Source organism: Ochlerotatus camptorhynchus, unplaced genomic scaffold (assembly GCF_037179485.1).
Source record: "Ochlerotatus camptorhynchus isolate MF236.1 unplaced genomic scaffold, CSIRO-AGI_Acam_v1.1 ptg000574l, whole genome shotgun sequence".
NCBI lineage: Eukaryota > Metazoa > Arthropoda > Insecta > Diptera > Culicidae > Ochlerotatus > Ochlerotatus camptorhynchus.
This window is the reverse complement of record NW_027041055.1, coordinates 386,641-400,086: the sequence shown is the minus strand read 5'-3', so window position 1 is coordinate 400,086 and position 13,446 is coordinate 386,641. Positions and strand designations below refer to the sequence as shown.

At 38.6% G+C, this 13,446-nt stretch overlaps 1 protein-coding gene across 1 annotated transcript; it reads right to left on the bottom strand.

The window, feature by feature from the left end:
* Positions 1-8,610: 8,610 nt before the first annotated feature.
* LOC135713630 (2-oxo-4-hydroxy-4-carboxy-5-ureidoimidazoline decarboxylase-like) lies at positions 8,611-9,479 on the bottom strand. Its single transcript, XM_065236772.1, has 3 exons — positions 9,279-9,479; positions 8,873-9,211; positions 8,611-8,804 (listed from the first exon to the last, which is right to left on the bottom strand). Coding segments are annotated over exons 1-3 (525 nt in total). The 5' UTR covers positions 9,281-9,479; the 3' UTR covers positions 8,611-8,620.
* Positions 9,480-13,446: the final 3,967 nt, after the last annotated feature.

Here is a 13,446-nt window from a genome sequence, read left to right as displayed (position 1 = left end):
TGTGGCCGACACATAGATATTGATTTGTTGATCACGTTGCAACAACTCATGTGTGGGATTTGAGGGGGGAGGGGGTGGTTAGGAGAGGTTGTTGATGAGTGGAGGGGGGGTAGGAAAGTTTGTTGATGAGTGGGGGTAGGAAAGGTTGTTGATGAGTTGGGGGGGGGATAGGAGAGGTTTTTGAGGGGGGGGGGGAGAGATTGTTGTGAAGAGGGGAGGGGGAGAGGTTGTTGTGAAAGGGGGAGGGGGTTTACATACATAACTTTTCCTCATTGTGGTCACGCCGTGATCCACCTTTAGCCGCTGATTTGGTCCTGCTTACTGCAGGACCAAGTGCCACACCGTCCGAAGCGACAATGAGCAAACGCATGATAGCAGCGCTGTTTTAATCTTTTCAGGTTTAGAACCTGATAGGAATCCCCGCAGTTTTTTTTATGAATGGGGCGGAGCAGAAAGTTTCTTTTGTGCAGAATATGTAAAAAAGGATGGACTTTGGATGTTAACATAATTGCATATATAGAGGTACCAGATATGTTTTACAGTCAGCTGTTGATAATTCATCGAGTGTATGTCTCCTATTAAGCAATATTTTTTTTGAAAATGTTGGCTCTGCATGTAAAAAATTAATTGTTCATACATTATTAGGGTTTGCTTAAATTTTATTTCCCGAAAAAAAATGATCGTCAAAGTCCATGTCTTTTTCGGGTTATTGTTAAGGGGGAGGGGGTTGTTAAACGGGAGGGGGTTTTACATGCACGTTTTTTCAAGTCTCATTCCTCATTGTGGTGGACAAGCCGTGATCCACCTTTAGCCGCTGACCTAGTCCTGCTTGATGCATGACCTAGTACCACGCCGTCCGAAGCGGTAATGAGCAGAGGCATGAGAGCGCCGCTGATTTATATATTTTCAGGTTCAAGCAGAATGATGTGCAACCAAGTGGTATTCGTTTATGATGACTGGGTTTGGGAAAAAGGCTTATTTCATGAAATCAGTGATAAAATTATCATTTGTACATTTTCAATAGTTTAATTACAGAAAAATGGAAAAATATTTACTTCAACAAGTTCGTAATGTAATATCCTATCGATTGGCGTATTTGGTTTTTAATTTCATCTATCAATGACAAAGTTACAAGCGTTCAAAACCTAACACTCCTTCACCACACATATTTTTTGATTTGCACCCCAGTATAGTCGACAAAGACGTAGTTCTACGTCAAAAAACAAAACCAATCAATCTATTCTTTATTGAAGGAATACAAATCATAATCACAAATTCAGTTTGCTTGCTTAGTCAGCATGGTCGATGTCAGGCATGTCCGTAAAAAGAGACGCCAGCTTCTTGCTGAATTCAGTTTCCTCCGGTGGTAAGGAACCTTGCATTGCATCCAACAATGAGCGGGAAGAACTCACCTGTGTCTTGAGGCAGTGTAGTTCTCTTTGGATTTGATTCATACTCTCTGCCATTGAATCCGCTTTTGTACACAAGCCACTTACTGTTGCTAAAATTCCATCTGCAATATTGTAAGCCACTTGTAATCCTTGACGCGTAACTTTAAGCTGATTTGCTTCAGAAATTGGAGCAGCTCGAAACAAGTGGAGATACTTATCCGGCGGCGCTTCTCTCATCGACCTTGTACGTTGGTCTGCTGGTTGAGCAAGAACAAAATTTGCCCACCGTTCCCAAGATGAAAATAGTGCGGAGTAATGTGAGTGAGTCTTTTTCAATTCATGGGCACAGCCAAAAACTTCCTCCGTTGCTGGAGCTCCAGCTTTATCCTTGCGTTCTGGGTGCAGTAGTAGTTTGCTGGCCTTCTCCCACATGGCTAGCGTTGCAATAGAGGAGGAGTATTTGAACACATGGACCTGAATATGTTTACCTCTCCAATGAGTTAGTAGCTTGTTGTTGTGCCGAATGTCCTCCATAGTATAAAATTTCTTATTTTTTTCGTGCTTCAACATCACAAATCTGTCCAAATCAATTTCATCTGGATTATTCTTGTTCATTGTCACTATGCTCGACCACTATCTCCCGAGCAACATATCCCCTGGCTGCTTCCCAGATGCACGTCAACAAACTTGACACAGAATTCCCGTACATGTCCTTTGAAGTAACCGGATCCGCCAAATGCTGTGATCTGAACAACCGAACGTAAAACACACCGATGAAATGAAATTGCTTGTTCTTGAACTGACCAACAGGAACATTGACAGTCATATTCAGCAGAGATCCATCGTTTTCCTTTTGGTGAGTTGATGAGGAACCACTTTTGTTCGACTCGATTGTGGCTGGCTGGTCCTCAATATCATCTTCACAGCTATCTTCAAAACCGGTGCCAGACAGATTACTCAGGTCAAGAAATTCAATCTCCGCGAATGGGCCCGGATCTTGGTCAGAATCCACCTTTCTCTTCTTCGAACCTGTTGGTTCACTGCTTTCACCTTCCATGTCAGAGGTTTCCATGCTGAAAAGTCAAATATTGAGAGTTTTTATAATCTTTGTGCTCATATCTTAAAGCAAAAAATCATTTAACTTACGTGCAATCAGCAGCAATCTTTTGTAGGTTCGAGATTTGAGTTCGTTAATGCTAGGTTGTTACAATTTTTTGTTTTTGTTTTGATTCAATGTTTTTGTTTTGGTTTCAATTGAAAGGGGTGATTCATGAGTAACTCTGGTCGTGAATGAATCACCCACACGTAATGAAAACTGGCAAAAAATATCCGGTAGAATCAAATGTTGGGCTGAATTCACAATATAATAATAAAAGATTCTTCTCTTCTTTGTAGTCGCTATAACGAACTGGTTGTCTTTAGGTTTTAGGAATACATTTTAGAGTTTTTTAGTTTTTTTTTGTATTACCGGCAGTGTTGGGTGAATATCAAAAAATCAAATCTCACCAATGCTCAAGATCCCGCTTGATTTTCGTAGACAAAAATCAACAAGCATACAGCTGCGGTTGATATTGCAAGCTGTGATCGCAGCTCGGAATATCAAGCTAACGAAACTCACCAGCTGCAAATCTCAACAAACTGTGGTGAGTTTGAGTTTAATGATTTTTGCTTTAAACCCGAACGCATCCGAAACTTCGATAGCGACTGGCAGCGTGTCTGCCATCGGTGTTACTGTTCAGAGTTAGCAAACTATACTTTCTCTTTCTAAGAAAACGATGTGCAACAGAATGATTTTTTGTGTCTAGTCAACTCTCCGCTTGATTTTTGCGGGTTGTGAATAGTCTCAAAATATCAAAGAGGCTTGTAAAATCAATATTAAGCATGATATTTTGTTCCAATATCACGCGTGATATTGAGAGCGTATGAGAGCGGAAAAATATAATTTGATTGATGATTTTGCCAACACTGATTTGTAACTCTACTGTCTGTATCCCGGTAAAAAAAACTCAGTAGCAAGAAACCTCTCGAGCTGTGTCTCAAGGTCGGCTTACTACTGGGTAATCTGGAGGGGCTTCGCGATCTTAACGTGCAGTACTGTCACCTGACTAAAAGCTATAGAAAGTTTAAATGACACAGTAATCAAAGGGTGTATACTATTATTTATTAATAAAAACTATAGCAGGTGTGGATTGGATTTCTAATAGTTCTATTGAATTTTATGGATGTACAGTGGGTTTTTGGGGGTTTGACGTACCGGTACTGAACTGCTGCCGTTGATTCTGCTCTGCCGAAGACTACTCTGCCGATGATCCTACGTACGACGAGCTTGACGTCGGGCGAATCAAGCCTGACAGGGTGGTGATGTTGGAACAACAGATCGACTTAACTCGATGGCGATCTGCGGTCTCCTGGCGTCTACCCTCGTTGACGAGAATCACCAGAGTCCAGGCAAGGCCGGAGTGACTCTGCTGAGAGGGGTCCTCTTTTGCGTTTAGAGCCGCCTTGGCCCGAGGAATGCGGCGATTTTGACCTTGCAATGCCAAATCGAAATGATGTCCTTTACTGTTAGGATAATAGCCACTAAGGACCAATAATCCGACTCGTGTGCTTCCTGACCGACTTAGTCGGTTGGTTCACAAAATGGCGCTGTACCGAATGGTACCACAAAAAGGTCCTGATTGAACAGATAGGTATTCCCGCGATTCAACACTCACTTTTATTACTTTGAGGACACTTGGTTTTAACGGTCCGAAGCACACGAACGCCAGATACTGATTAAGGAATGGCGGTTTTCCTTCGCGCTTTTCCCATCCCATTGCTCTCCTCGTTAGACGTTATTTTCCACCCATTTTGAATTCGTAGTTTCGCCCGAATGTTGTTGTACCCACTGGTAGAATACTCATACCCACTGTACTGTTGTACGGTTTTATATAATTTTCAAATTTAAAAACAATTAATCCTACTAACAAATTAACATTTTTTTTTACAACGACTACTAACCCTACTAATCCAACACCAAATAACTTTAAGAGACGTGACGGTACATTTAACAACTATGCACAAATTAAAAATCTAACATGTTTTGTAACAAACGGTTACAGATTACCGGAAGATTAACACCGACAAATCGACATGACACTTAATTCTAACTAATGCCCGAAAATCGTAAACGGCCGATTTAAACGTGCAGTGATCCGAACTGTCAAAACCTTAGGAGATTTTTATCTAGATAAAAATAATTTGTCCAGAATAGATCAGACACGAGCCAATGGATCACATCATTCGAGCAGTTTAAAATGACATTTTCTACCACTCGAACTTTAACGTGGAACAATATTTTAATATTTTTTCTTCTACAACCTCGAGAAAATAGGGTCTTATTTGTAAAATGTTTGAAAAATCTGGAATTGATTGATTCATTTCCGTAAAATCGCTGGTAGAAGGTCGTCCCAAAACTGCTCGACAATATAATTAATTCATAGCTTTTGCATGCGGTTTCATTAAAGCCCTATAGTAAAAGTATGGACGTCTGTCAAAAGTTGATCCAATCGAACCGTCAAAATGCACCGTTTTGCTCGATTGGAACAGTTTTTCTTTTCAGTTTTGTGGTAACAGTCGTCCATACTTTTACTGTAGGGCTTTAGGTTTCATGGCTTAGCTTTGTAAATATTTCCCGCGAACACGAAGCCAGATGCCAGTGGTGTGCTTTGGTCAGAAATATTATTGTTTTTGCTATGGTCATTCATGTCGGTTTGTCGGAGATATTAGTATGGAAAAAATACAATACAAATCAACCACTTCATTAGAGCTGTTGAAATTTACTACCACTCGAACTTTGAAATAACACATTATTTTGAGATTTTTCTTCTAGAACCTCGAGAAAAGTAGCCATAATTTGTGCGTTTCATTAAAAAATAAAATTTAGTTGGTCCAGTTTTGTGAAATCGCTACACACTTAATCTAACTCGGTAAAATCTCCAACAGCCGGTTACTTCGACATTCCGTTTGGCTGATATCTCTGCAAAATATCTGTTTGTTAGCTGATATCTCAGCAAAATGTTATTTGTTAGCTGAGTCTCGGCAATTGTTTGACTGAATCTCAGCAAAATAAATTGCAGAATTACTCAACTGTTGGAATCTCGGCGAAAAAAATTAAGTGTGTGGTAGAAAGTCACGCCAAAACTGCTTGACAAAGTGGTCAATTAATGGACTTAAAAAAGAACTCAAGAATCTGTGACATAATTTTTTTTTCTCGATGTTTGGACAAGTACTAAAGCTACACGCTAAGATTATTTTACCGACATCTGTGAAATTTTACCGAAATCTCAACAGCTGAGCCACAGACAAACAGACATAAAACTCGCAATTTGTTCATCGAACAAGCATTTAACGGTCAATTTAAAAGTATCGAGGTTAGTAGTACCACCACCTGTGGCGCGCATAGTCAATTCCTTTGCGTTTGACGTTTACACACTACCGCCATCTGTTCAGCGTACTACCTACCACAGTGTACTCAACAGATGGCGGTAATGTGATAGCGACGATGTTTTTCAGTGAGAAATATTCAATATGTTATGTCTGTTTGTCTGTGGATGAACGTTCGGTAAACAGTTCGGTGATTTTTCACAGTTTTCCTGTAATTTTTTACAGATATTCGGTGAAAATTTACAGGAAAACTGTGAATTATCCGAGGGGGGCGACTCTATCTACGATGCAGAAAAGATTGTGTTTAGCTGTGGCTAGCTGCACGCACGCTGAGTAGATAAAAGGAAGATTTATGTCGATTTTGAAGATTTCCTGCAAAAAGATGATGAACGATCCTGTGAACGATGCAAGTAGATGCAGAAATGAAAGATGATTTTTCGAAGATTGATTCGCTAGTGTGAGATTTTTTGAGCATCTACAATTGAGATTTAGATGTGTCGCCCCCCTCCGAAATATCACCGAACTGTTTACCGAACGTTCAGCTGTTGAGATTTCGGTGAAATAATCTTAGTGTGTACCGGGGGTACATATTATTCAAATTTCTGGCTTTTGAACAAATTACGAGAGTTTGAAAATTTTTCTAGACCGTTTTTGACATTTAACATTGAACCAACGCGAAAAGTAATTTTACCTGAAAATTCAGGTAACCTCTTCAAAATAGGAATTCAATAAGATTCACGTGCCGCACATAAAATGCAATGACATGGTAATGAATTCCACTTGATTGACTGAACCAGTCCACATGTCATGCTGATGAAGGTTAAGTGAAATTCAAGTAAGTTTTTCGTGATTTCATGGTATGAACAATTTCTCGTCGTATTCGTAATTCGAAAATGGCGATAGAAGAAAGTGCACTTTCGTCGTTGTTGGACGAGTTGGAATTACCAGGCATCTTCGTGTTTTCAAGCGAAAGTTTTATAATTTTTATAAACTAACACTCATTTATAAAAATAAAATGAAATTGCAGAATACGGGAATGGATTGTTTGAGGTGCTAACAATCATTAATTGACGAACTATAAGGGTGCTACTATACGGTTAATGTACTTCAACTTCGAGATCATCAGTGCCAATTATTAAATAATGTAAATTAGTGTTTTTGTTTTTGTTCCTAGAATGCAATCATATCGTATTTCCTAGAATGTAAATAAATCGAAATATAATATTATATCCATAGCCTACCACCAATTAACTTTATAATTATTACAAAATCCAGTAACATTTACTTGCTAATATCCGTAACTTTAAAAAAAATGCCAATTTGAAGATCATCGGAAAGTCGGATAAAATTTACGTGAAAATCAATTGCTTTCTATGTGAATCACTCAAATGTAATCCCTCCCCCAAAACACGTATTATTCACCTGAAAAGTGCAAGGGGCTGCTAAGCCAGCATTTTTATGTTGTCTGCTATTTTTCACTCACACACTTACAACCAACGCAAAACAAACACATGCGATGTAAGCGGCAGCTGTAAAATATGCAATAAGACATTTTACGAGACGTTTCGAGTCAGCTGTTTTTTTTTTCTGTTTACCTATTTTGACGTTTACCAGCGGGCCGATTTGTTGACATAACACGACCAAAATCAAAACAAAAACATCAGACGTAAACAATAACAATGCCTCGAGCGCGTTCGAGTGGCCCGCCAGGAACTGTCATCAAGACGTCACGTAAAAAAGCTTATACAGCCGCAAAGTTCGTATATGTGTTGTTCAAGTTTGTTAGGCCGTTCGCAATGCTGTTGTATTTTATAAGGATTGTTTCAATTTGAAACTAGAACAGAAACGCACCTCTCGCAATGCTGAGTTGCAGTTTCATTATTCGAGCACTATTTTGCACCAGATTTGCAACTGCTCGACTATTCTGTTTTATTTCTGAGCGAGTTTGAAACACGAATGGAACTCTGTTTCAAATTTCTTTGTATGTATTTAAAGATGTTTCGAAGAGCTTCACAAACAACTCTATGAACTTCATAGAAAACAGTAAAGTTTATGGAACTTGATGATTACAAACATCTTTTAGAACTGTGCGTTGCGCTGATCGTGTTGCAGTTTTATTTTTGACAGTTTCAAATTATAGAATTGTCAAGGAGTTTAAAACAATTTTGAAACTTAGCATTGCGAACGGCCTTATGGGTCATAAATTTATAGACCAGTCAAGAGGGTACTGTCAAATTTGTGAAATCCCATAGTGGAAACATTTGATGTCAGTCCTGTGGAAAAGTGTGATGAAAAATATCTACGTGCCTTTTCAGGTGAATTTTACGTAACTTTTTTTTTTTGCAATGTAGGCTTGGAAAACTTTTAAGATCTCAATGTGAAATAGCCAGAATATTGTGTCTAGACATTTTTTGGAAATCTCCGAAAATTTATGATAGGTCTATGACAATTTCAAGATAAAAAAAAAATCAAAATATTAGATTCCGTCAACAGTTAACGTTTCCATATGTTCGCAACTCTCCTTGTCAGACTTTACTCTGTGTTTTTAAAGTCAAATTCTTTACAGACATTGGTTTACAGACATTGGTCGTAAAAAAGTGACTTTAGTGACTAAATTTTAAGGAATAGTGACTTTAGTGACTTTTTGATGAAAAACTTACTGACTTGTATATAGTCACCAAGTCACTAAAAAGTGATCTGCTACCAGCCCTGCAGTAGTTATAAATCATTTAAAGGCTGTAAAAGACTTCTGTTAAATTTAAAATCAAATTAAAAAAAAAAACAGTTGATCCTCTTCTATCCCATCACAATTTATTGACCAATTCCAAAATCCTTAATCTACAAATCTTCTTGACCTCTCCGAGTCCGATTTCAAGCTCTTGCACCGGAGTATTATTGACTCGCTCGCTAACTCCTTTAAGAATCGCATCAAACTTGGACGCCTCACGAACGCAAATCACAAATGGAAATCCAAACTTCATTTTGTATCTGAAAATAAAAATTTACATCTCAACTTCCTTTGACGATCATAAAAAAAAATCATCTGTCCATCATACTCCTCATTCAACGTGGTCAATCTGTTCTTATCTTCAGGCGTAAGTTTATCCAACCCAGCACATGCTTGTTCGAAGCTTGATTCTTCCGTGAGTTGATGCGAATCCAGCAGTTTACCAGCCAGGTCGGGATGCAAGCGTAAGATCCGAAGCTTGTTTTCATCGCTCAACCGCTGCAGATAGTTCTCGAAGATTATGATCATCGATTCAAAACTCTTGAATGGCAGCATCGCCGAACAGAAGATCGCTGCTTCAGGCCAACATTCCACTACATTTTCAAACACTTTGTGAAACTCATTTGGCGTTAGGGCATTCAATTGCTCCAGAGTGAGTTTCGAACGCCTAATGGAAGGAGTAGATTGTAACCGTTGACTTTAATGAATCCATATAAATCTGAAACCATACTCACATTATGGAATTAAATTCCAGCTAGCAACAGCAAAAAGCCAACTGATATTACTTTAAATAAACAGCTTGATCTTCAATCATAAAACGAATCACTCGTATGCAACTATCACCAGTAGCACAAAGATTACTTTTACCTCGGCGTTGCTCGAACACTGCCTTTCCAACTGGCGGACCGTGATTGACTGATACCAACGTCTAAACGTTCAGAATCGGAGAACTCACAGGTCATTTCTCCACACTTTATCAGTTTCATGCAAGTGTTTGATTTTTCTTACTATATTTACTTCATGTGTAATCATTTCACCACTACCAAGATTCATGCCAAAGCTTATTGATAATCTGTTTTGTTATTATGCAGTTTCGTTTACAACTTTGCAAGAAGATCCTGTTCTGTTTGCACGTTTCTTGCTCTCTTGAAACGTAACGGGAAGGTCAATCACCAAATCTACGCGCCATGGTCGAGGTTTGCTTTTCATTTCATCTCTCTGACAGAAAGTGTATTATTCTGTTATGATCGCAAGTCATTGACGTGTTGTACTTGTGTCTGTTTCACTGATCAGTCTTCCTTGATCAGTTTGCTTTCCTCTTTTGTGTGTCTATATTGTAGCTGACGATGCTGTTTACTCCCATACGCAGGTCAAGGTCAATGAGATACTTTCACGGTCGTTGAGTTATTCTCACATTCGATCCAAAGGGCAAATGACCATGTACTCAACCAGGTGTTACATCCAAAGATTTTTGTCTCTGCTTTCTTTTCACGGAAATGGTTCCAAGCATAAACACTGTTTACTGTGATATGTATGTTTTCCTATGTAGGTATTTACGTACGGTTTTCTCCAGATTTTAAAATATAAATTTCAATTAGAATTGATTGGCGGCAAACATAAGAACTAGAGAGGGTCTAGTATAAGAGAGGAGCGGGCTGAACCGATCTGTCGAAGCCAAAGCCAAACTATCCTTCAAAAGCCAAGCCAATTATTCAGCGAGACATTCGAGCCAATCGAACAAGCCAAATCATTTCTTATATCAAGCCAACTGCGATTGAAATGCAATTTAGTCATTTGGCAACAGTTAGGGCCCATGCATTAATTATGTCACGTTAAATTGAGGAGAAATTTACCCCCCCCCCTATCGTGACGTTTTTCCTATACCTAATGCATTGCTTGTCTCAAAATCTTAGACCCCCCCACCTCCCCCCTAGAGCGTGACATAATATATGCATCAACCCTAATACATCAATTTGTTTTTCAGAACATGCCCCGATGTACAAGCAAGCTGAATGTTTGATACATTTAATTGATTCGAATTTAATATTGAAGCAACTGTGTACTTGTTCCTATTTTGTTGCACTGTAACTTATCAACTTGCAGAAAGTAAGCACCCATGATTTTTGAAGAGTATCGCTCAAGCTGTAGGACGTTGCAGTAGAACAATATAAGGTGGCGACCAGGGTAGACGCGACACGCGATGTGACTCACTCAAGAAATAATAATAAATAATAAGATGAATTGTTCGCGTCGCGGCGCGTGTCGCGTCTACCCTGGCCACCACCTAAGATATATGGGAATAGAAGTTAAGGTCCTGCATATCCAATCCATCTCCAAATGTGAGAGTTGAGTGAAGCCCGGATTAGACGTTTAACCAAATATATTATATTAACAATATGATCCACTCTTTCGCTTAGCTGGCGAACCAAATATTTAGCGATGAAAGTACCTCTGTGGAAAAAAGGCTACCAATGTATTTGTTTATCGTCACGAGGGGTAAACCAAATGAAAATTTGTTTAATATTTCAAATGAATGTATTTCAGCGTATTTTTTTATTTGATGACAACAGTGACATGTCAGACAAATTTTAAAGTAATATATACAATGTAATTAATGAAAATAATGTGACTCTTACGTTTGTAATAAGTGCTATATTCGCACCCCTCGATTGTAATTGAATGATTGTTGCTGACCTTTTTCAACGCTAGATGGTGCGTGAAGCAATATTTTGCAGGTCGCAATTGCAATATTTGAAAAAGGCATGAATGGATCATACACACTTAGATTTTTTCGCCGAGATGGGCACCACCGAGCAGCTCGGCATTTTATTTTGCTGGATCTCAGTGAAAAACTTGCCGAGATTCAGCTAACAAACGGGAATTTTGCCGAGATCTCAGCTAACAAACATATTTTTTGCTGAATTTCCAGCAAAATAAAATGCCGAGCTGCTCGGTGGTGCCCATCTCGGCAAAAAAAAATCTAAGTGTGTATTGTTAACAGTGATGGAAAAGTTCGCAAAAAATCACTATGACTCGCGAACTTTTCCCTTGGAGAACTTCGTGAAATATCGCGAACTTTTCCAACACTGATTGATAATATGTTATATTTGGTTTAACTCAACTCACTTCAACTCAGAACTGAACGTCGCAAAATTTGGTCGATGTCTATATATTCATATACATATATCTGTGCCAACATTTCAAAGGGGCGTAATTGTTTTTGTAAACAATGGCTTTAGCCATCAATTTCTCGCAAATAAAAGCTCACATCTCCAAATTAACAATACTAGGTGGTAGAGGAAACATTCATTTACCTGTAGGTGTCATTAATTTTCATGAGCGAGCTTCTATTTGCGAGAAATCGACAGCTAAAGCCATTGTTTACAAACGCAATAACGCCCCTTTGAAATGTTGGCACTGATATGTACACTGAATTTCTATAATTTCTAGAACCTCATGCTCAATCATAATAGCATATGACATGATGAATGAATGAATGATTATCTTACTACGGGGAAACTGGAGAACTCCAATATCCTAACGATTTTTTTCTCCGCGTTACTGCTAAGTCAAACATCGAGATACTTCCATTCTATATTACCAATATTAACAACGGATTTGTGATTCAGCGATAATTGGTATACAAGAGCATCTCCAGCTTTTCTACTTGTGAGTTTGATTTGATGACGGCTTCGGCACTTTTTTTCTTCGGGCCCTATTTGTTTGCTCACAGTGGAATTATTATCCGAACCGTAAAGATTTGTTAAACGAACTACAAAGTGTTATGTGGGAGCACCTGGAAGCTTAAGAATTTGTCCGCTTTGTTTGCCGAAATGTACAAATCATTGTGGTCGAAGTGGAACATTATATAAAACACTGTCCAGACTGGAGAGTTATAACATAGAGGTAACTCTAAGACTAGAAGGTCCCGAAATAACGTGCTCAACTTTTTGGCTCAGCTCTGGTACTCTCTTCGGTCCCAAGCTAATCGATTCACCCCTCTAAACATAGGAAAAACCAATAACCCCTTATTTTATCTGTCAAACTTTTATAGCGAATCAAAACAAACATTGCGTCGAGCATTGCGTAGTACTAGAATTTCGACTAGAATGGGATACGTTAATCGTTTGCTTGGGACCAATAGGCTAGTCAAGTAGTGAGCCAATTTAAAATCGCTAGTTTCGTATTGATTGTTGGTTATAACATGTTATAACGGTTGTCAAATAATTGCAACACAGAAACCACCATCAAGATAGCGCTATAACATGTTATAACCATAGAGGTAACTCTAAGACCACTGGGTCCCGAAGAAAATCATTATTATTTTTGGCTCACTCAGTACCAGAACAACGGTCCCAAGCAGTTCCAAGCTATTTCACTCACCCCTGCATGTTCTGCATGAATCCACACACCCCTGATGTTATCTGTCAAACTTTCATAGCGAATCAAAACAAACATAGTGTAGTAATAGAATTTCAACTAGAATAGGGTACGTTAATCGTTTGCTTGGGACCAATAGGCTACTAAAGTGGTGAGCCGATTTAAAATCGTTAGTTTCGTATTGATTGTTGTTATAACTCTGTAGTCTGAACGTACTATAACATTATACTTTAATTCTCGATAACTTTTTCAAAGGGACGTATAAGTTTTTGTAAACAATGCATTTGATCATCGATTTGGCGTAACTGGTAGCTCACCCTCGCATGCTAACCAGAGCTGGTTAATATCACGGCCGTCATGTGACGATGAGAAAACATCACTTTCATGAGACGAAACTACCTATCATTAGCTTTCTTGTCATTTTTCAATGATCAAGCACTCATGAGAATAATTCTTATCGAGATTCTTATGTGGTTTTGACATCAACATTTCTAACTGATTTAGATGAATTTAAGCCACCAA

Coding starts and splice junctions, on each gene's coding strand:
- LOC135713630 (XM_065236772.1), bottom strand. Junction 8,805..8,872: donor TTGACCACGTTGAATGAGGA/GTATGATGGACA, acceptor TTTTATTTTCAG/ATACAAAATGAAGTTTGGAT.